General features: G+C 31.6%; 1 protein-coding gene and 1 long non-coding RNA gene across 5 annotated transcripts; one reads left to right on the forward strand and one right to left on the reverse strand.

The window, feature by feature from the left end:
* Nucleotides 1-30: 30 nt before the first annotated feature.
* Nucleotides 31-14,092, reverse strand: ATM2 (myosin 2). 4 transcript variants are annotated; one of them, XM_011046239.1, is made up of 26 exons: nt 13,905-14,092; nt 13,488-13,549; nt 12,235-12,712; nt 11,352-11,453; nt 11,109-11,252; nt 10,856-11,006; nt 10,720-10,747; nt 10,375-10,543; nt 10,218-10,281; nt 10,086-10,099; nt 9,911-9,995; nt 8,790-8,893; nt 8,536-8,674; nt 7,854-7,972; nt 7,585-7,740; nt 7,411-7,500; nt 6,667-6,744; nt 6,382-6,540; nt 5,268-5,435; nt 4,831-5,036; nt 4,610-4,745; nt 3,387-3,516; nt 2,968-3,081; nt 2,777-2,892; nt 1,787-1,999; nt 31-988 (listed from the first exon to the last, which is right to left on the reverse strand). In XM_011046239.1, exons 3-26 carry the CDS (start codon nt 12,676-12,678, stop codon nt 524-526), a joined length of 3,594 nt encoding a protein of 1,197 aa, XP_011044541.1. In that variant the 5' UTR covers nt 12,679-12,712; nt 13,488-13,549; nt 13,905-14,092; the 3' UTR covers nt 31-523. The 4 variants fall into 4 exon arrangements, with proteins under 4 accessions (XP_011044541.1, XP_011044540.1, XP_011044543.1 ...); XM_011046238.1 differs by having other exon boundaries at nt 13,819-14,092; XM_011046241.1 differs by lacking the exon at nt 13,488-13,549.
* Nucleotides 13,549-13,810, forward strand: LOC105139692 (uncharacterized). The gene is made up of 2 exons (XR_845033.1): nt 13,549-13,626; nt 13,685-13,810. It is a non-coding gene; the product is annotated as an uncharacterized LOC105139692 (long non-coding RNA).
* Nucleotides 14,093-24,600: the final 10,508 nt, after the last annotated feature.

The raw sequence follows: 24,600 nt of genomic DNA on the forward strand, positions 1-24,600 counted from the left end.
GCAATGTTTCTTCCAAATATGAACTTGGTATTTGCATGAACAAAACAATGACAGCAAAGTAGAATAGAACAATGCCCCGATGCTTCAGGGGGGAAACAAATTACTTACAATATACTTGTTATGATAGAACAACATAACAAGCAATATAGCAATTTCACTCCATATTTCACAATTGGGACTACCAAGTTCGTCCTTGCAACTACGCTAACAAAATATACAACTGACTTCCGCTAAAAAAAAAAAAGGGGGACAGGAACAAACCTATCTGGCTATTCACATGGCCGTCAATCCTTCTACCAAGCAACAAAAATTGGTAGACGCGTACAATTTCTCCAACTACACTACCCTCATGAAATATACATACCAATTGCAGTTGCCACAACATCCAGAACCGGAAAGGAAACAGCTTCCTGGAAGCATTGTCGCTCCTTGATTGCTGCTTTGAGTACTCTTCAACTTTCTCCATGTCACACCAAATATGATCATATCATGAGCTGGATCATTTTGATCCTCTCATACCTGCCTACCTTCTCCACCATTTTCGGCGATTTCTATCAACTTCTCCATGCCCAAGTTTGTGAAGCCTTGTCTTCGTCTCCCGTAATCTAACCTTATAGTCTTTCTTCCAAGTCTCAAACTTAAGTTTCAATCTTCGAAGCTCTTCATCAGGATTCATGTTGGAAGCTGATTGTCCTGCCCTGACCTCAACTAATGCTTTGGCATCATCATCGAAATTTTGTTTCTGCAGCTCAAATTCCTTTGCGAGATTGTTGACTACATTTACAGGGCCATTATTCTCCCTCCCTGCTCTTAAATCAGGAAAGGCATTGGCAAATATGTTGGGTGTGTTCCCACCAGGAGTTCGTGATTCCATTGAAACGTTATCTTCAGAATCATAATCGCGAGGAGATGTAGAAGAATCAAGTTTTCCAGGTTGGGCTGCAGTGTTATCAGCAGCAAGACTCTTTCTGGCAGCAGCAAGACTTGTCTGCAGTAGAGTAAAAGAATACTTTAGTAAGGCAATGGATAATGAGTTACTTTGCAGTTTTCAATCTGTATGTGTAGGCTTGTGTGCACACACACATCAATAAGAGAACAGCAATTTTACTTTCCACATATTGCATTTGAAGCTATTGATAGAGGAGCAACCATAAAAATTTACATGGATTGTCACGCATCGATATGCAAAAATTAATCTCTCTCGGCTTTGAGATGGATCATGGTGCAGAGATCAGTAATAAAGGAAGTAGCAGAAAGGTTTTGATCTCCTCGGAAGACATGGACCTGAACCAGCCCAATTCCAACAAAATTTACCATTACAGCCATTGAATCATTCATCAGAGGGTATTTATTAAAAGTTGCCTTCTCAACTTCTCCTGGGTTTTGAAAATAAGTCCATCAAATAACATTAGAGAATTGAAGATACTACTCAGCTAAAGAGCATGACCATACAATTTACAATTCCTCCACTTTTTTATGGCTCTATAGTGGGACCTAGACCAGCTAAAGAGCATTGGAAGTCCCTGTGCTTATTTAATGGATCATCATGGACAGCCAATATACCTAATATGTACATGGGAATGCTCAAACCAATTCCAATTGACAATTTAATCCTACAATCCATGTATCTAGTGAAATATAATGATAGTTCAATACAGAAGCAATTGCTTGAAATTAATTTCTCCACAGTTCTTAAATCTGTTTTAAGTTCCTGTTATACTAACCACAAAATAAAACATATGTTGTATGCACTTAGTAATGAATTAATATTAACAAGCAAACTCACTTGCAATGATAACATCTGCATTTGCCACATCTCTTCCATTGCTTTCATTTTTGCCTCATAATCAGACCACCTTTTCTCATACTGTTGTAATTGCTCTTGCAGTGCAGCATTTTCCTCCTCCTTTTTCCCAATTGTTGCTTCTGCTTTAACAACCCTTTTTTGGAGCTCTGCCAAAATTGAAGTCTGAATGTCAATCTGCTCTTGTGGTATGACCTGGTCAAGCACGAGAAGTCAACTTCTTAGCTCTTCAAAGATGCTTGATAAGCACAGGAAAAACAAGGAAAAGGCCTCTCTAAATATTGCACATGTCAGAGCATACATGAAATCTCATCACAGTAGAAGGAAACAACATAATTGCACCAACACCAATGTTATACCCAAAGTATAGCGTTCAAACAGACAAGGCCAAGGATTAACACTGCCCTGAAAGGTTGCATTTCATCAACAAAGGCCATCTATCATAGGTTGAATATAATGCATTATAGCAGGCAGACCAACGACAGTAAATGCAATTATTTATTGTGCGCATTGTTTTATTGAATATCAAGATTTCAGAAGAAAATACAATAGGTTGACTGAATACATGATATGGAAAAGGTCAAAAACCTAGAAATCAATTCAAAACAATGAAAGACAAACACTATACAACCAGAAAGAAGAATGTATTTGGACATTCAACAAATGAACCTGGCATCCATACAGCTTAAAACTGTGTGGGTGCATGCAGAAAAAATCTGTACAAATGCATAATAGTGATACAAATTTCAGCCTTGTGGCCCTTCCTCCCATGATGAGTTTCATAAGACAAATAACAAAGGAAATACAACTAATTGAAAGAAATCTTGCCAGAAGCCAGAGAAACCAAATACGTGCAAACTTCTGCACATTATATTTGGGAAAGGCAGTGACCAACAACCAATTTCAACAAAGGGACAAAAAAGAAAATAAAATCAGGTTGTTGAAACGAAATAATTACACCAATGAGCGTACCTTCACTTCTGAAATCTTCTTGACTGGCTTTCTTTTAGAATTTGAATTCTCATGGATTAACCGCTTCATTTTATGCATATTGTTGAATTGCTTTCGAGCCAACCACCCCCGGATTACTGCAGGGACAAATAATGAGAATATTGTATCTAACAGACAAAAAGTAAAAATCAGAAATAAATAACAGCATTTACCAGATTGTAAATATACAACTGCCACTAGCTGCTCGTCCATTGCTGTGGGAGCACTAGCTGTGCACTTCTTTTTAATGTGATTGAATTTCCTTCTTATGTTTTCACCACGGACAACTGCATCTCAATAGTAACTTGAATCAAATGCTGAGCAGAAAATACTTAAATAATCAATGACAAGCTCCTCAGCATCCATCCCAAAGGAACAGACTATGCTAAGAGCTGCCTGACAACTGATTTTGGTGCCATATACCAAAAACATACAGAGCACCAAGGACAAAGGACACCTAAAAACAGACGATTTGTATTTGTGTGGTGCAAAGAAAATGTGAGCCAAAATATGAAATTATCAAGACTACAAAGCAAATGATAAAAATTTCAAATTAGACATTGAAATTTTTTTTTGAAGAATGGTGCATTACATGATTGTAACATCATCACTCCTTGTTTGAGTTCATTGAAATTGCGACGGGCCTGGCCACCACGGAAGTATTTTTGTACCCCAACAATACCTCGCAGAAACTGTTTTCTCTGCTCTTCTAATGTTCCAATCTGTGAGCCAACAATAAGAGTCAGAGAACTAGTTAAACATGAAAATCTTGCTACAAGCAAAGAGATTTATTCAAACCAATTCCGGAAAGTAGCATCAAACTAATGTGTGAACTCAGCTATGTTTTGCTCTTAAATTGGGTAATGATGATATTATTGTACACAGAAGAATAGATTGTACCTCCACATGATGAAACACGGAAATATTACAAGCAAGAACAGAGAGGAACCAGCCACCCAATATTGTTCCGGCCACTAATTTTTTCTAACTCGTCTCCTCCTTTTTCTGATCAAAACCCTAATCTAATACACTGGAGTGCATATAAGCAATTGATACTTAAAGCAACAGCCAATCAAGGCCACAAGGACAAGCAAATGTTTGCAGAAATCAAAGCTAACCAGTATGATGACAGCAGCCATATATAGCTTGATCTATTGCACGAGGGCAGAAACAAACCACGCCAAGACAAGTAGAGGTTTGTTCCATTCAAGCTCTATGTGGTTTAATTCTAAAAAGCTTGAGAAGTAAATTTTCTAATGGCAGCTCAAGCTTGAAACTGTCGCGGAGCTTGGATCTATTGCACCAGAGAAGAAACAAGCCAAGCCAAGACAAGTAGAGGTTTGTTCCATTCAAGCTCCATGAGGTTTAATTCTAAAAAGCTTGGGAAATACATTTACTAATGGCAGCTCAAGCTTGGATCTCTTGCTAAGCTTGATAAACTTTGATCAGATCTTACGCTCCTCTATTCCATTGACAACACTGGCAAGAGCCATGCACTCAAAACTTACTTCGTCATCTTACACTACTGTTAGTTTTTTTATTTATCATTATCTTTTTTTCATATATTATGTATAAAACACTTTCTGTTAAGACTTGATTTTGTAGACTGTGCCAGGGTGATTTAATATAAAGACAATCCAATGAATAAATACAGCTCTGGAGGTTTAGCAAAATACACCCCGTCATCAAGTCCATGCTAAAATGCTGAATTACAACTTCATGGCCATTAAAAACAACGCAGTTATAATCCATAAACACCATACTAGAGGAAATAACAAAACATTTATGAACTGTGAAAATAACATGAGTGCATACCTGGCCCATCCGAAGATACACTTTGGTGTAACCAACTTGATACATTTCAGGGAGGACATTAAAATTTTTTAGAACAGCAACTGACAAGCTTAATGGATCCTGAGATAAATTTGTTTCCGGGAGCAGGAAACCATACCTAAATCACGTGCAGGGTTATGATAGGAACGATCAGCTTTAAAATAAGGAATTATTGGAGAACTAACAGATTGTATCTTATTTACCTTCCTGCAAAGTCTTGATGAGTCATTCGAGTAGGATATCCAGATCTAGAGATCCTCACAACCTCCAAAACTCCACAACATCGGAGTTGCTTTGAGACAAGATCATCTTCATACTGGCCAGGAAGCTGCTTAGCATTTGGTTTTATGCAGCGAATGAAATGAGGTGTAGTTTTCTCCAACTGGTGCATTAGCTTGAAGAGTTGACTCTGCAGGCAGGAACAACCACTCAACATTTTGCAAAACACAAAGTATGCCAGAATGCAGATAAAAAAAAAATGGTTGATGCTGTTGCCAGAAGAATTATTATTTTGCTCAAGCACAAGATACAGTTTTTAGTATGAAGCAATCAATTCTAGAGCACCAAAAGTCAACCAGTAAAAGTGTTCAAAATGCCAGAAAATTATAATTGTTATGCAGAACAGTAGAAGCTTATCTACCTTGAACTCTGTGCCAACACTTTGCATCGAGGGTTCCGACCCACCAAATTGGCTGGATGGACTTGCTAATTTCAGTAATTGACAACCACATGATGATAGCAATTGGATGAAATCAGAGTGCATTGGATCTCGGTTCTTTTCCAGAAAGCCATTTGTATCATACATAACCTGACAAAACTCCAAATATTAGTTTATTCTTTAACCTATTCTCAACTTAGAGGTTCAGAAAGAATAATAGTTTCGAAGGATCAGAATCAAATGTAATTTTAGCTGACAGCTGGAGATGCTACTCAAACAAAAGAGTAAAATATGCCAAATACAAGAAAAAGTACCTTCTATCAAAATAAGTATCTTAGATCATTTTCAATTATGAGAAATTACTTGTCTCATTGCTAAGATGCAAATAAATATTAAAATTTGGATTTAGAACAAATGAGTTCCAACATTAAGAGTTTCCTTTTTAAGTTTCTGGCATCAATTCCAACTACTGAGAAAAACTGAAGCTATAAAAGCTCTACAGAGTTTCATCATTGTAGCTTTATTCTGCAAGTGGATCAAATTTGCAACAGGTGCCTGGCCATGATTAGATGCTGCAATATAATTGTTTCCTATTATCTAATTAACTACTTAATAACAAGAAAATCCTACAAGGAAGAAATATAAGCAGGAAGATATACAGCACCACGTTGCATCTTCAGTTATCCCGCATTAAATGGAACTTACTTTTTTTTCCAGAATTGTTGATAATTAAATTTAAAATATGAAAATCATGAGTGAGAAAAGGGTGGAAAGATGGATGATGCAGAAAGACCACCAATGGACATAAAGAAATATCTACAAAATCATTAATAGTACAAGGGTTGAAGTCTTTGTAAATATCAGATCCCTATTTACAGGCATTTTTTGTAACTTTTAATAACTTTTTCCACTGTCAGTTGTTGTTGTCATCATGTAAGATTTTTCTTAAGCAAATTATGAACTGCTTTACTTGTACTCATTTCAAATCTAATCCGACGGAACAAGCAAAACCCTGATTGAACTAAAGCGGCCAATCTGACTTAAAAATTTCAACAGAGCAAAAATCATAGCTCCTCAAAAGTAAACTATAACTCACCTCTCCAGCATAATGACAAACACCAAAAGCCCTGCCTCTTTCACCTTTAAAGCAAGGATTACCATTCAAATATTGCTTGAGCTTATTGGCAAAGGTTAAATCAGTGGCATTGGGGAAATTTGATTCCTCATCCAATAACGACAATAGCCCCAAAGGTTTCTGCAGAAACCAAAACAATTAAGGAGTGACCACCTTAAGTATAAGGCATGCATTTTGATATCACATGCCTAGGAGAACTCTAAATAAGCATGTGCAGGACAAAGACAACAGAAGCTGTTACAATACCTTCTCAAAGAGATTTAAGCACTCTTGGTTATCCTCAAAATCAACTTTAGTCCAATCAATCCCATCCTCTTCATACTCCTGCAATTAATAAATAAAATGGTGAGTTTGACAGTTAAGACAATCAGATTTCATTAACCAAAATTCTTAAGCAGGAAGCGGGGTGAGAAAATACACCCAAAAAGTCAATGAGACTTTATAGTTGAGGAAATAAAAGAATCAAAGTTTTAAAATAGAGAAAAATGGTTTGTGATAATTAGTTGGTGTGATCAGAGCAATGCAGACCTAAAATATGACTTTCTACACATTTTCTAAATACAAACATTTTAAAATGCAACTTACAAGTTAGCACAGAAATTTAACTGAATACTTATATGCTTCAATATTGGAGTTGCAACAATCTACATAGATATCACATTTGTTTCATGCCTATGACCAGGCAGCATAACTTAATGGAAACAGAGAGGCCAACAATTTTGGTGATGTATACTTCTTGATTTGCTTTTAAAAATCCCTCTTACAGAATTTTGAAAGTGTCTAGACAGCAAAAGCATATTCATTTCATTTTTATTAATTAGAGATGACATTTAAACATTCATTAACAGTGAAAAAACACAGAAAATAAGTTTGTATATGAAATGATAGCATATGGATAGCATTTTGCACCATTGCTTGCAACCACGAAGGCCACTTCCATTATGATCAGCACACCCCAGTGTTGATGTTGCTTCAATATGATACGCTTACCTGCTGCTCAAGTTTAAATAGATGCCGGTTGAAATGTTGCTGCAGCCTCTCATTTGCATAATTAATGCAAAATTGCTCAAAGCTATTATTCTGAAAATGTAAAGAGGTGATCGTCAGGGACACAAGTGTAGAGCACTAAAAGTCTCACCAAACAGATAGATAAGATTTATAAACCTTAAATGACTCAAATCCATAAATATCAAGGATACTTATGGATCTCCCAGTTATCATCAGTTCACCCACTTCAAATGACCTGTTTATTTGTACCACAAGCCACTCAAACAGGTCTGCATAGATAAACTTTGACAATGCATCTCTTCTATCAATAGCCTGAAAAGAATACGATATGGAACCCTTAAAAAACCATGTATCACAGGTGAATATAAAATGCTTTTGGGGTAATGCGTGGGTGAATTTGTTTTCAAATGAAGAACTAAACATGCCTGCTGCATTGTCAATTTTTTGGCAATGCTATCCTTTCCAGCTTGGATTTTATGGCTTGATAGAGCCAAAATCAGATCCTGGGCACTGCAATTTAATAGCCTGGCAGCACTGTTTACAGCTGCCAAAAGGAAAACAAATGGAATCAATCTTATTTCAGAAAAATCACCATGATATACCAGTGATAGCATGTCATGAATTTAGCATTGCCTCATGCAATGTGCATGTTTGGAGATCCATTATTAATCAAAATCATTGGATAGATCCATTCCACTCATTCAACTGAGTGTTTACATCAGCAGACATTCAAACACATTCCGTGTGTTGTTGATCATGCAAATACTATTTCAGCATGATACTTGAGATGAAATTGCACAAATGATTATGCTCATCCAAATTGCCATAGGAAATCCAGGACCAAACTCATTAAACCCCATCTCTTTCCATGAAAATATTCTTCCTTTAGTGTTAGGAAGACACCAACTCTTAAAACAATGAACAGATTCAACTAGGCACTTGCACCTTTTTTATTATGACTCAAGACAAGCTAATCAAGCGAAAAACAATCAGTATGTGATTTCCCAATTCCATTTATGATGAAATAAGAGAAAATAAGATGTTGTCAGCTATTGTCAAGTACAGAAAGCTGGCAATTCAATTTACTCAAATTGATATCACTCTTACCTTCATCGGCCAATGCCTCCACATGATTTTCGTTGTCAATTACTTGAAATGAAATGTTTCCAAGCCATAAAACTGCAGCAAGCATTGCAAATGCCTGCTCTTGATCTTCTTTGTGAATTTGAACAATGTCCAGGGCTTCCTGGGGAGATAAGGAAAATAACACACAAATAGAGAAAGATGGATGCTTATGACCATGAAATAAAATGAAGTGACAGTGGGCCTTCAACCCATAAACAGACAATCATTTGAATTACCACAAGCTTATGAAACTTCATGCCATCATCAACACCGTTGATTACCAAGCACTCACTCTGGTTAAGATACTTGTACTCGCTAGCCATTTTAAGGTTAAGTCTATCTGCAGAAGAAACAAGAAATTACCCCAACTTATGAATCAATTGCATAGTGGAACATAGAAGTAGAGAACACATGATATATGTTTAACTTTTCAAGAAAAAGAGCTGGAACATAGAAGTAGCATTAGAGTTTCTTATTGATAACTACAATAAAGCCTTCCCAAACTACTCTCAGTCAGCTATATGGATTTATGATTGACCATTAACAAATTTCAGTGTGTTGTGTCTTCTACAATTATTAATCACCAACAAAATTAGCATATAGAGAAGGTTCAAGCAATTGGATGATCCACCATTTAGTTACAAAAAGCATCTTTCAATTTTCCAGATTTCATTTTCTTTTTTAACAGGAAAAGGTGTTCATTTGGCAGAACATGAAGAAGTGTTTCCAATTATGAAAAATCACAAATGCATTATATTTTGAGAAAGACAACATAATACGTAAATACATTGATCAAGCATAAATATCATTTGAAAAAAAACAAAACAGATTATTATAATCTGAGGGCACAACAAGGATTTACAGGCTTCAACCACCAATGAAAATAAAAGCAATAACAATCTAAGAGAGCAAAAGTACTTTGGTAATAGTGAGCATCAAGAAACTGCACAACCAAGTGGATGACACCAGATGTTTTTTTGGATGCTAATAGGGTCAGGAAAAAAAATTTGAACTTGGTAGGAGCGAACGTTGTCCAGATGAAAAACAAAGCAAAATTGTATACAAGTTTCAACAATAACATGGAAAAACAAGGATTCACAATTCTTCTTTTTTAAGGGAAAGGAAGGGGATTTGCAATATTTTTGGGGAGAAAGAAAAAAGGCTTTGATTTTACCAAGACTGAGCGAACCTTCATTTCCCAGTGCAACTAACATTCAGTTGAGATTCTAGAAGACATATATAGTTATAGATAGACATGAGATGTCAATGGTACTAGTTCAGCCCTTTCTGTTCTGTGAAAGAATGGAAAATACATGCATCCCATCCCATACAAGGTAGCATAATGCAAAAACAGTACCTCTAAGAGTCGATGGAGCACCAGCACAAAGTTGATAGAAGATATGGTATGATCTTTCACCATTGGCAAGCTGAACTACTCTTGACTGGTCAAATGAGAAAATGTAATTTCAGAAATGGATGGGCGATGCTGATTGACATTCCAATCTAAAACTTCAGAAGCAAGGGTAACTTACCTTTTCGAGTAGGACTATCAACAATTATCATCGGCGAATGGTTTTTGAATATACATGAGTTCAAGTTAATCAGTACCCAGATATCAAATGGCAGACTAATAATGACAATCTATTCAACTTCAACATACTTACAAGTTTGGATTTTAGCACCACGAATCTTTCCTGATGCGGTAAAATGAATTTCAATCAACTTTCCCTGCACCAATTGAGAATTACCTATAAACCAAATTGCAAGAACAGATTTAGGAATCTAACCCAACAAGAAGAAAAAGAATTGGTGACAACTTACAAATCTACTAGAGTTGTCATTCCTGGATGTTTTTGCATTCCCAAATGCTTCAAGTATACAATTGGTCTGAAGGATTTCATGCTCCATACCATCATTGCCACAACCAAGAGCAGCCAAGTACTGCATAACGTACTTTGCTGTCTCAGTTTTCCCAGCTCCACTTTCACCACTGTAGGATAAATAATAAAAGAGACTCTTCAGAGCAGCAGAAATATCTCAATTGCTCATGAAACATGAAAGAGGCAATTAAAGCTGCATAAAAGAAAATACCACAAGACAACAAGGGAAAATATCATGGAAAAGCTCCAAATTAGACTACATTAATGAAAGAAAAAGGCAACAAACCTTATGATTATGGATTGGTTCTTTTCATCTGCACAACCGCAGACAGGAAAAAAAAAAGAAAGAAGAAATAAGAACTCTCAGAAACAATACTAACTTCAAACTCAAATGGTGAAAGGAAAAAAAACGATTCATCCACCTCTCATCATCTCATTATAAGCAGCATCTGCTATAGCATAAACATGAGGGCTGTCCTTAGCCTTCTGCTTGTAAGAAGTGAGGGTTTCATTTCCATAAATTGGAATGTCTTTAAAAGGATTGACTGCAATCAAAACTGGCCCTGCTTTACTCTGTGGAAGGAAACACAAGAGCCAGTCAAAGACAAGCAGAAAGGAAACATAAATGTGGCTTGCAAGGCAATTGCATGACCATCAGGATTATATTCTACTCACATAAATCAGATCCTGAGCATATCTGTGCTTAACATTATGAAGCACAGAAGGTTCGTTTAAATAACTAAGCTGTATGAGATCATCTACACCCTCAAGGACATCAGGATTTGCAGGTATGAGCTCTTCTGTAGACACTTTGATAACCTAGCAAAAGGACAAGCATTATTGCATATATAATCCACCAAGGAAGTAACCAGCACATGTTTAAATAGAATCAGGGATAAAAGGAGCTTATTAACTTACAGTTCCCGATGAAAGTGAAACAGTTGCTTCATCCCCTGAAGTTGACTGTATCTTTCCTATCCCCCATTGCCCATTTGGGAGACGACACCAGACACGTAGCCTCTGAAAAAAAAAAGTTTAAATTAATGTTTCAATTCTCACAAATTTAAAGAAAAAGCAGAGAGAGAATTTTCACACAAAAGTATGCTCTTCTCAAAACAAATCTGGTAAAGGTGTGTTTGGCACAGCTTTCGCTTCTGCTTTTAGGTGCTTTTGGCTTAAGAATGCATTAAATTGATGTTTTTTAGTGATTTCTGATGATTTTAATGTGCTTATATCAAAAATAAAAAACAAAATTGAAAGAATGCATTTTGATGTATTTTCAAACAAAAAGCTATTTTGAAAAGCGCCTGCACCATAATCCTAGACACCCATTTATGATAAAAGGTGTCATCCAGGTACACATTAAGTGATACCTACGAGCTCATCTCAACAACACAACAAAGTTAAATTGTATCTTCTTTCGCACTCTGCCCCACCCACCATAAACCATTAACAATAACAACTCCGCTCTTTCTTCAAAGTTAGTCTTCCAGTAACAACAGCAATATAGAATAGGAACTACTGTTCTCTTCGAGCTTAAGTACCCCTGCTGCTACACATGACACCAATGAATTCTCCATGATAAGAAACTTTCTTTAACTCTTAAAATTACTATTTCTGCCGTGTAATTATAACAAAAACCTTAACTAACAAAACATGCATAACAAGAAACACCCAAGCATTCCTCTTCTTGCAACACGAAATTGCAAGCTAATAATAATATTAAACACCAATAACCAAGTTAATCCAACAAAATAAGAATAATAACCAAACACATTAATTAATTTTTTTCATCAGTTACCTTCTTGATAAAATAATCAATGTTATCATCCCACTCTGGCTCTTTCCCCTTTGGCACTGAACCCGTGACTGGTCCCTTTACTTTCTCATTATTCTCTTCTAAATACGGATTAGAATCCACACAATTTTGATCTTTCCTCATTTTCTTGCTTCCAAAACTCCCTGATTTGTACCCTAACTCCTTCTCCTTTCTTTTATTATACTCCTTCACTTTAGTAACTCTTGTCTCCACTTTGCTCTCCACTTGTCCATTGGAACCAACTTTAAAGTCTGTAGGCAGTGAGTGGCGTGCTGATGGAAGCCGTGCCCTAGAAGCAGGCCGTGCTGGCAAAGCAGGCGGCAGGTCCTTTGACTTCTCCAAAGCCTCATCTCGTCGCCGCAGCGAATCTAGCATCTCCTCCAGAGAGCTCCTTGTCACCGCGGCTGGTGATGCTGATAACATCATTTTTATCGCCAATTTTTCTTCCAAAGTCAAAACCCTGAAAAAATGACACACCAGTAACTCAAAATCTTTAAGAAGAACGCTCAAAGTGGGACCTCCAAAATTAGATTGCAGTCAGGATTTCTCCTAACAACTTGGGATCGATGCTTGCGTTTATGAGGCCCAGAAGGTAAAAGAAGATGACACAAATTGGGTTTTTCTTTTCTGTTTTGTTTTTTCTCTATTGAGTCAAAAATTGAATGAAAAAATAGAAAGAACTGATTCAACAACAAACTCTAAAATTGTCACCAAAAGCTCAGAAACTTGTAATTCAGTACACAACACTTTCAAAAAAACACAACAAAACAGCTTAGATCATCTGCTTAAGATCAACATGGGACCCGCAAACTTAAATTAACAACTAATGACCGGTGATTATGAGACCCGAGATGCAAAAGAAAAGGGAAGAAACTCAAGATGACACCATCTTTGCAATAAATTGTTACATATACAGAAAGTTCATAATTTGGAGTGGTTTTGTGATTAAAACAAATAATAAAGAGGGAAAAAAAAACGAAGAAAAGAAAACTATAATTCAACAAGAAGTCGATAATTGTTACCAAAAGCTGAAATATTGGGATTTATTAAGGACAGCTTGATAGCTTACAAACCCTAATCTGGATCAAAACTACAAATTTCCAGAAACAATAAAGAAGACAAAAATCTCAAATTCAAAATAAAAACAGCTTCTTGTCTCAAAAACTCAAAATTGATGTTTAGACAAGACAACATTTCAAAAATAATAACAATAATAATAAAACAAGTATACTTACAATTGGTAACCAAAAACTCGAAATCTTTGTCTCCAACAAACGCCACCTTGTCCACTTCGAAGCTAAAGACCCAAAAAAGAAACCTTAATCTGGAAAGAAATTTAAGGCTAAAGGTTTTAAGAGAAGGCGAGATTTACAGGTGGAAAACTGGACAGAAATTTAAGGCTAAAGGTTTTAAGAGAAAGCGAGATTTACAGGTGGAAACAAGAAAACAAACTTCGTTCAAGGAAAAAAGAGCGTAAGTTACGAGGGAGGTTGAGAGAGTAACAAAATGTGGTTTAAGTTTGTTATGAAAACAAAAAACAAAAGACAGAGAGAGAGAAAAACAAACCTTGAGACAAGAAGGAAAGTGGGGAAAAAAGCTGTCTTTTTTTATAGAAAAAAAGAGAGGAAAAACAGCAGAACAGAACTTATTACTAGTTTTGATGAGGTTGTTGTTGTGGGTAGTGTCGTTGTTGTTGATGCTTTAAGGTTTTCTTCTTCTTCTTCTTCTTGTTTTTTTGCAATGTTGTTTGTGGTTGCAGGAATTCAAATTTTATGCTCGTTAGGTGGTGAGGGTATTTTTATTCGTTTCTTGACAAAAACGGTTTATTAGATCTGATAAAAAAGATGCTGGATAAGGCAAAATGTTAAAACTTTGCTTCATAAAACGCACAGCATTTGGCGCCATGATAAAATATAACTCTTTAAAAAAATAATTTTTTATAATTTTAATATAATGATGTCAAAAAATAATTTTTATAAAATAAAAAAGTATTATATTGATATATTTTTAAATAAAAATATTTTAAAAAATAATCATTACTATATTCTTAAATACTTTTAATATTAGATTTAAAAAAAAATTAGAGCATTGGTATAATTTAAAAAGACATGAATATATTTTAAAATTATTTACAAGATTATTTAGAATCAATCCTTTATTGTAATAACTTTAATTATTATATTTAATTTAAATTTAATTGATAAATAAGTTAAACTCATATATTTAGAAAAGATAAAATTCAATTCATTTTTTTTCTTTTATTACACTTATCACCTTCATCTTATTCTTTTAAATATCACTAAAAAAATAGGCAAATAACTATTTTGAAAAAACTAGTTTTAATATTAATTTCTCCTATTTAGTTTTAATATTAAAGTAGTTTTATTTTTGTACTATTTTTAGATATTCAATTCTTTTTAAAATTCAATTCCTAAGACTTAAAATAATTATAAACATGAAATTTTATTAAAACATCTTAATTTAATATACTAATTTATTTTATTTCATGTATTTACTTTTTAAAAGAAATATATTTTTATCTTTTTTATCCATTCCTTCTATTGCCCAAATATAATGCGACTTAAAAAAGCCACGAGAGAAAATATGGAAAGTTTACAGGGTTTTTTTGGGTTGGATGATCCTTTGGGGTTTTTTTATTTTAGGTAGAATTTACAGCTTTTATTTGGTTTAAAAAAAAGTAAATATTTGTAAATTTGAGTTAATTACCGTTATAGGATTTGCTGCGTTGTTTGGTTGGATGACATTGCCCCACTGAGATTCTACTGCTTATGTGGGACTTTGTTTATTGCACTAGAAATGGAATTATATGTAATGTTGTTATCTCCGACAAAAAAAAGAAATCTATCAATCAATCATGGATTGCCGTATTTGTTAAGAAAAATCAAGTTAAAACTAATTCTGATCTTGAATAATGGAACCCATGGCCTACTCTTCTTCGTTATAATTTTTTTTTAATTGAATACGAAATAGTAGGAGTAGTTTTTTAATTTTTTTAAAAAAAAAACTAACGATGAAGATTAAATTCAAAAAATTAATGAATTAAGAAAAAACATTAACCATGAAGACATCCTTTGAAATCAATAAGAGTAGTAATTAATTAAACTTTGTCGATGTTAAATAATTATTTAAATTTTAAATTTTAAATTATTAGATAATGTTATTATTTTTTAATATATTTTTTTAAATAAAAATTTTTTGAATTTAAAATTTATACAAACTTATATTACTTCGTGTTTAATTTTTTTATTAAATAAATAAAAATAGTAAAATTTAAATTTATAGTCGTTTGATTATCAAAATTCTAATATCATATCAAATAACCGTCATTTGATCATCAAAATTCTAATATCATATCAAATAACCGTCTTAACTTAAAAGTTTAAGTTGTTTGGTGAAATTATAGAATATAATTTATATTTTTTTTTAATAATTAATGTAAAAAAATATAGAAAAAAGTAATTAAAATACTGATAAAATTATTGATAAAAAGGCAATTTTATTGGCATTTCTATAGGTGATTTTATTGGAATTTCCGCGCTTATTCTGAAAATTTTGACAAAACATATAAAATGTTAAAGGCTTTCCAACCAATTTGGCAAAGAAAGATTCTATCGGTAATTTAGTTGCCTATGGAGTTTTTGACGGGAAATGGGCAGGAAAATCTTATTCTTTGGTGCATTATTCTATTTAGTTACCAATGAAAAAAAACCCAACGAAATACTTTCTTATAACATATTTTTATCAATAATTAAAAATATTAATGAAATCTAGCTTAAATACTAACAAAATATTTTTTAATGTTATCTAGTATTTTAATATAGTATAACTTCTTTAACTTATCCAGGGAAAGCAAAATAAAATGATCATTATAATTATTATTATTATTATTATTATTATTGCTATTATTTGTTTTTTCATGTCTGAACACATTTTAAAAATGCATTTCACTTAAAGAAATATTGAATTGATGTTTTTTTAATGTTTTATAATTACTTTAGTTTTTTTATGTCTAAACACATTTCAAAAATGCATTTGAGTTAAAGAAATATAGAATTAATGTTTTTTTAATGTTTTATAATTACTTTAATATATTAATGTAAAAAATAAAAAATAATTTGAAAAAAAATATATCGAGATAGATAAATCACTATATAGTAATTCATAATATTCTATTTTAATTTTATCCTTAATTTTTTTTTAATTATAGCTTTCTATGTAAAAATTAATAAGCAATTTGTTAAAATTGGTTAAAGAAAGAAAACATTCAACAAAAATGAACCAAAGTGTAAAATAAAAAGAAATTCCATAGCCAAACTCAAATTCGCTAGCAAAATTTCTTTTTAGTCCACTTAATTTTACCTTTTCCTTTACAGTTCCTATAATTTTTTTTTATTTTTATTTTTTTTTTGATTCAAGAATTCATCTTGTTAACATTTCAGTGAAAATCATATAAAAATAATATAAAAAAAAAAAACATTATCAGTTTAGCCTTCTCAATTAAAAAAAAAAACAGAGAGAGAGAAGAAAATCATATAAAAATAATAAAAAAAAAAAACATTATCAGTTTAGCCATATTCCAATGATATAAAATATTCATATAGATATTAACAAGTTCTGGTAAAATGTTTTTTAACCTTCATCATGCTTCACGGAGTAGATCAGGATCAAGAGAATTTCTTCATGGTTTGATTTTTTTATTTATTAAAGCTGTATTGTAATCGGGGCAAAGACATGAGAGTTTACAGGGGCCCAGACCACAGTAAAAATCTTTAATATTATGATCCATAAAAGGAACAATTTTAAATTTTAAAACTAAAATTAGTCTTGGCCCTCCTAAGAGAATTGCATGCCCCCTCCCTAAGCGCAATGCCCCCTCCCAAGAATAGCTTGAAACTACATGATTAAAAATAATAAATTGTGTATTGATTCCCATATTTGGTAAACCAGCCTAATCTTAGCAATAAATATATAATTTTCACATCTAAAACATAGGTAATTGATGATTGGTCGATGACTAAGTCCTTCTATCATAATGGATCACGATTCATTAAATAACGAAGCACTTGGTCGGATATAATTTGTATAAATAAGGTAGTTCACTTTTAAACCCTCTACTTTCCTTTGTTTAGCATTCATAGTATTATAAGATTAATTATGGCTAATCAAGACCAAGTCCCTTCTAAAATGAATAGGCAAAATCAATGCATTCATGGGGTTTATTCCACAACTTTCTTTCAAATTCAAAATCAAAATAATAATATATATATAAAAAAAAAATTGGTCTTTTACCTAGCGAGGAGCTCAAGAATCATTTTAACACCCTTGGATTTTCCCAAATTGGTCTTTTACCTAGCGAGGAGCTGAAGAATCATTTTAACACCCTTGGATTTTCCATTGCGTGGAATCATTGCCGGAAATGGCATGGTAGTGAATAAGCTCTCGAAAGAGGGCACTTTTATTTTTTCCGGCATATAAAATAACAAGAATAATTGATGAGTTTTAATGGCTGTATGCAGGGCAACGTGCCGAAAAGGATAGGGAATGTCTTTTTGTCCTTGGACCATTTTTAGTCGTTTTGATTAAAAAGCTAAAATAATCTTTTGAAAATTTAAATCATGTGCATGATTATGGGTCGAGTTAAGATAAGGTATTGTTAGTCAATGTTTGTTGGATTGTGACCTTGCATGTTGAGGAGGGATGCCTGAATACCTTGATAAATAGTGGACAGTGGGGCCAGTGCTTACGGCGCGAATGAAAAGCCAATTATTTATTAAAAAAAAATTTAAGTGTCATTATTTTTTTCCACGTGGTAAGATATTTAAAATAAAGATAAAAAAACTTAATTAGTGTATTAGATCAAATTAATTAATTATTATTTATGTTAATAAGAAAAAAAAAAAAAGGTTAGCATGCCTTACTCAACCTATTAAATTAAAAGTGAATCGATCACACTGTTTAAATAATAACATGATTAAAATTATATTATCGTTATGTTAAACTCAATTCAGTCACAGCTTATACAATAACAAATTATTAAAAAATTAAATTATAAAAAAAAGTTAAAAAGTAAAATAAAAAGATAAGAATACACTGTATTAATCATGTAAAATCTATTAAAAAATAATATAAATTATATATTGGAACCTTATTTAAAAGTTAAGCTATTTAATTAAATTGATTCTTTGATATGGTATCAAAACCTTGATAACCAAGTAATTACGAGTACAAATATCATTATTCTTATTTATTTGATAAAAACTAAGTATAAGATAGTGCGAGTCTGTAAAAGTTTCAAGTTTAAATAGTTTTTACTTGATGGAATGTATTAGAAAATAATATAAATTATATCATGGGACCTCACTTAAAAACTTAAACTATTGATTGAACTAGTTCTTTGATAAAATCTATGACCTGGGTAATAGTCATGACCAAAATGAGCTAACTTGGACGAACAATTTGTCTTTCCTTTTCCTTCCTTTATTCTCTTCCTATTTGGCCTTGATCGAGTATTAATTGACCTCGAGATGAATTATATCTAGAACTAAATTCTTCAATTGTAAAGAATTAGAAATGAAATTTAAGAAATTAAAAAATATTGAATAATAAAACTGGAAAAAAAATATGAACATGAAGAAAGGAATAAAAACTAAGAAAATTCAGGCGAATATCTTAAATTTGAGTTAACTTTCTAAGCCCATAACCTGTGAAATGCTAGATTCGAGTTCAACAAAGAAACTCAATTCTTAATTAATTTAATATCGAGAGATAAAATAAAAAAATTAAATCTAAAAAATTTAACAAAGTAAAATAAATAATAAAAAAAAAAGATTTGTAGACCACATACAATAACAAAAAATAAAGGAGCCGCTAAGACGATTAGAATGTTGCCTCATAAAATACTATTTGACCATTAGTCCATCTCTACACACGGCGTTTTGACAGTATGGCTTCAACTTATATTTTGATGTGTGTAATATACATATGAGCTATTTTTTAATAATATTTATATTTATTTAATTATAAAAATACTTTCATTCAATTTAATAATAACAAAAAAAATTAAAATAGAAAAATTAAAAAGCTGATGAATATTATTATTTTTATTTTAGAGGTGATCTAGTTATTAAACCTAATAATGAAGCCAAATGTCTTCGGCAAGTTGGGCAAATTTGTTGTTTTATTACTTCAATTCATAACGTAAAATAAAAGAGTTTAGAACTAGTACTTGTCACTACTAAAAACAGCTGTTTTAGTTTTTTTCTCGGTGGATGCCCCTCAATTGGACACCTGTTTTGGTTTTAGTGGTCAGCTACCTCCTGTCCGAAAAAAATATTAGTGGCTACTAAAATGTTTCTATAGGCCAATTTATGTTCTCAGTCTGTGACAACAGAAACAAAGAAAAAACGAGAGAAGGTGGTGGATGAGATAGTTACAGGCTTCCAGAACCCAATGTAGAGGTCAAGATTTGCTTAGACCTCTCGACTACTTGTTTCCATGTAATATTTTTAATTTGGCCTGCTATTCCACTACTATATTTTAGTTTTCCTTTTTCCTTTTTAAAGGACTAAAGTGACATCATCTTTTGTTAAATAAAATAAAATAAAGAGACATCATAAGAGAGTCAATTCCGCTATATATATATATATATATATGATGAGTCAATTCCGCTATATATATATATATATATGTAGTGCAATTCCTTGTAGCTTTGGCTGACCTTAGATGATTCATATTTTTGAAAGACACAACATGCAATTGATTTCTTTATTAAGGTTTTGTTCGGTTATAATTATAATTAAACTAATACCACTCTTCACTAAGAATAAACTATTAATTAACTTAAAACTAACTCTTGATTTAATTATATACAAGAGGTTCTTTTCATGTTGAATGGAAAATCAACATGATGTTTTTTTTTCCAATTAAAAACACTTAAAATAATGTTTTTTTATAATTTTTTTATGTCAACAAATCAAAATCATCAAAAAATATTTTAAAACATCAATCTAATATTTTTTCAATTAAAAAGCAATTCAGCTTAAAAAACAACACTCCTTTAAACTTTAATCAATCAACAAGAGTATGAATCTCTTTAGCTAAGTATTTGCAGTTGCGTTTTGATTTAACAGTAACAACATACCATTTGGTTACAAAATAAATTGTAATTTTTATGTATGGATCTCATATTTATCTGCGTTCAAAACTCAGTTTCACTGGAGCAAAAATTACATGCTTTTTATTTTCTGTTTATTGCAACTGTGTTTAAACACAGTAATTCTCCTCTTCCTTCCTTTACCAGCGTTTTAGATATCAAGTGACAGAGCTAGTTCCCATCAACATGGCTCTTTCATGTTTTCCAGGTGAGAAAATCATGAAGGTTGTTCTTAACAGTTTTTTTTTTGTTCTTCCCTTATTGCATTACTTGAAGATGATGACGACGGTGATAGAAGGCTGGCCTACTGAAACCATTTTTTTTTTTATTCAACCACAAGGGTTGTTCTTAACAGTTTTCCTTTTGTTCTTTCCCTATTGCTGCACTTAAAAATAATGATGACGGTGATGGAGGGCTGGCTTACTGAAATCATTTTCTTCTCTTCTATTTTCCCTTTGTTCTTCCTAATCTTTATTTATGTGCTCTCTTGTCTGTGTGGAGAGTGAATTTTTAATTCATTGTCCACAAAAAAAAATGAATAGTAAAAAATTTAATTTTTAATTGTATTTTATTCAAAGATTAATGTTTAATATTATTTAATAAGATTACATAAATTAGAAGTAAATCACATGATAGCATGATATTTGCAGAATTTGATCATAATTCTAATTTTATTTCTAATGATATTTTATATGATTTTGTTGCACGTAAAAAAACCATGAAAACTATAGTCTTTGTCCGATGAATTTCGTACATGATGGAATTGTAGATAGTTTAATGAAACAATAAAAGATATTTTATATAAAATATTTTTTATTTCATGATATAATAGTAGTAGTTAAATCTATAATATTTAAATTAAAGACCATCAATATTAATATATATATCTTACTATTTATTTTATAACCTCAATTTAAAAAGCATTCTTAACCAAACACATTAAATTAATTTTTGTTCAATCTCAATTTCAATCATAATTTTAACCAAACATATATTTTTTCAAACCAACCTCAACTAAAAATCTTTTTATAAAATAACTTTTTTTAAACCATAATCACAATAGCTATCATAATACCAAATATGTTCTATGAGTAATTTGAACTCTCTTAAATTGGAGGATATTTTTACCTATTAGCAAGGTTTTTTTTAAAAAAAATAGTAAAATAACATTGTTTGAAAAAAAAAAAAGAAATAGCATAACTTTTACATGTTACAAATATAAAACATGACATTCAAACTTGCAACAATTTATAAATGCAACATTTGAAAAAAATTATGAAATGAGCTGTGTAAATTATAGGAGGGTAAATAGGAGATTAGAGAGAAAAAAAGATATAAGAGAAGAGACCCTAAAAGCACATCAAAGTTTCGATTGTGATACCATAAAAAAAAACATCGATAAAATAAATTCAACAACACCAAGAAAGGTCACTAACAATAATCGAAGTGGGATATATTTGTCATCTAAAGACAATAGATGACTTTGATAGCAACTGCAGTTTATTCCGATCATTGTTGATGATTTTTCTTACTGTTGTTGTATTTGCCTTATCAAAATCTTTTCAATAATACAATATTGTAATCAGAGCTTCAATGTGCAATCATGGTCTCTTTTTCTATTTTTTCTTTTATCCATCTCTCTCTCATCTCTCTTCACAAATTCTAATGAGGAGAGATAATGGAGAGAAAAGGGTCATCAAGATACACTTAAACTTCGACGACAACACCACCAATAATATAAAGAATTTCGATGAGATAAATACAATAACAACAAGAAAAAGATCATCAGTGATGATCGGAGTAAACCATACTTGTTGCTAAAGACAAATGAACCATTCACCATTTTTGGGTAGTAGATGTAACACACTTCGATTATTATTGATTATCTTTTTTGATATTATTAGATTCATCTTGTTGAGATTTGTTTTATATATAAATAGTGTTATAATTAAAATTTTGATGTATCTCTTAGATTTTTATTTATTTATTTATTTCCCTCTCTTTTCTTTCCATATTATAATTTATGTAGTTAATTTTATAATTTCTTTAAAATATTGCATTTATAAATAACAATGAGTTTAAATATCATGTTTTTCAATCTTAACATTTGCTAATTATTTTTCAAGTTGTGTTATATTGCAAATTTAAAAAAACGTGCTAATTTTTTTTGTTAAAATCCAAAGTGGACGAGGGATCCTGGATTTTATAATTCGTTCGAAAGTGGAGGGAGATTAATGATAACGGTAGCATGGCTCCCGATAATTAAGGGCAAAAGGCAACGGCCATATTAGACAATGTGATGGAGAAGTCAACACACAAAAGCTAGCAACAAACTTGAACAGGCAAAGCCCACCTAATCCTCACCAATGTTGGAATTTATTAGTTGTTTCTTTTCTATTTAGGAGTTGATTTAGAATGAGGGAGATGTTGTTATTTATTTATTTTTTGTTTGAAAATATATAAAAATAATATTTTATTTATTTTTTCAAATTTTTTAATATAAATATATCAAAACAATCCAAAAAATTAAAAATAATTAATTTAAAATAAAAAATATTCAAATTTTAATTAAAAAAAAGGTTTCACTACATATTATATTAATCCCCCTAAACCTTTTCCTTCAATTCCTTTTTTTTTCAAAGCTATTTTAAATTGTGTCTACACTTGGTTTTCCCACGGATTTATGGCATTAGTGTTCATTCCGACCAATATGTCATCTTGTTGGTCTTGTGGTGTTACCAACTACATTTGCAATTTTTTTTAAAAAAATAATAAACTACTTCTGCATTATTCGTTTAAGAGTTGAAATTGAGTTCATAACCAAGCTCTCTCTTAGGAAATTCAATGGATTTGTTTTTAAGAATCATGCTTAACATGGGTGTGTGTGTAATTACAATAAATTTATATACCATTCCAGAGTATTAATTACTATACAAATACAATTTCTATACAAAGATTTCATACAGAATCATATTATATTAATTACTTTTTTAAAAAAAACAAGAAGCTAATCATTTATGACATTCGTTTGATGTCATAAATGATTAGCTTCTTACCATTCCTCTCTACATTACTTCTCTATCAGAACTAGGTATAGATACTTTATTTGCAAGTCAATTTTCTTACCGTTCCTCTCTACATTACTTCTCTCTTGAGCAATTTCTTAACATGACATCAGCTAATTTATATAAAAGGTATAGAACTTTTATCTTCCAATAATTTTTAGACCATTTATTTACTCTAAATTTAAGAATTAATAAAAAATAAAAGAGTCACGCGCACACACGTACGTGCGTGTATGTGTGTGTATATATATTAGGAATAATGGAATTCAAGCATATGAACTTACATGATTTTTATAATAGAATGTGTGGCATTTGATTTAGTTCAAATAAGTATCAAATTTTTTAATTTCGTACAATAAAATATCTAATTGGATGCATGTTAGTCAAATAACATTTAAGAGTAATAAGATGTCATATATATAAATTGCTTCTAAAAGGACCAAAACTTAACTGAAAACTAAGAATATTATAATAACGTTAATCCTAATTAAATATTATCTTAAATTCCAGTACGTTCATGTCTTTACTTTAATGAATATATTATTATTTAACTTATACACATCGATTTAGATACTTAATGTATCATGAAAAAATTAAAAAATTAGCCACCATTTAAATAAAATTTAAAATCAACACTTCCATTGTGAAAATCATACAAATTTAAGTGCAAAAAAATCGCTGTATCTCATTTATATTATTAAGAGAAATAGCACTTAACAAGAAGAAATAGCAAGAACAAGTTTCAGAGAAAATACAAGCCATCGGATCAATTAAACTTGTTCTTGCAATTATTAACATCACTCGTTATCATGCCATTAGTTTTACATGACATGTAAGGGCAACTAAGCTAGTCCGAGGCAAATCTATTATCATGTCACTAGCCCTTCACAAGTCCCATGATGTCGTCATTTCATAGGTGGTTTTATGACTTCCCACTTTGCTGGAATCCTTGGAGAAGCCTCCCCTTCCCCTCCAAACAGACAATTTTCTCTAAGAATTCAATTTCTTTGCATTATGTGGAACTTTTATCGTGAATATGCATGAGTAGCTAGATTCTACTCAGTTTACAGCATGATCGTTTTGGAAGATTCGGAAATAAGGTTGTTATAT

The sequence above is a fragment of the Populus euphratica genome, unplaced genomic scaffold (genome assembly GCF_000495115.2).
Source record: "Populus euphratica unplaced genomic scaffold, PopEup_1.0 scaffold280.1, whole genome shotgun sequence".
Taxonomy (NCBI): Eukaryota; Viridiplantae; Streptophyta; class Magnoliopsida; order Malpighiales; family Salicaceae; genus Populus; species Populus euphratica.

Bases quoted from the DNA above. Each gene is read 5' to 3' on its own strand.
- ATM2 (XM_011046241.1), bottom strand. From the start codon at position 12,678: ATGATGTTATCAGCATCACCAGCCGCGGTGACAAGGAGCTCTCTGGAG. The intron at 7,741-7,853 runs GCATGTTTAGTT...TATTCTTTTCAG, and splicing joins AAAAATTGACAATGCAGCAG to GCTATTGATAGAAGAGATGC. The intron at 2,000-2,776 runs GTACGCTCATTG...GTGCTTGACCAG, and splicing joins AGAAGATTTCAGAAGTGAAG to GTCATACCACAAGAGCAGAT.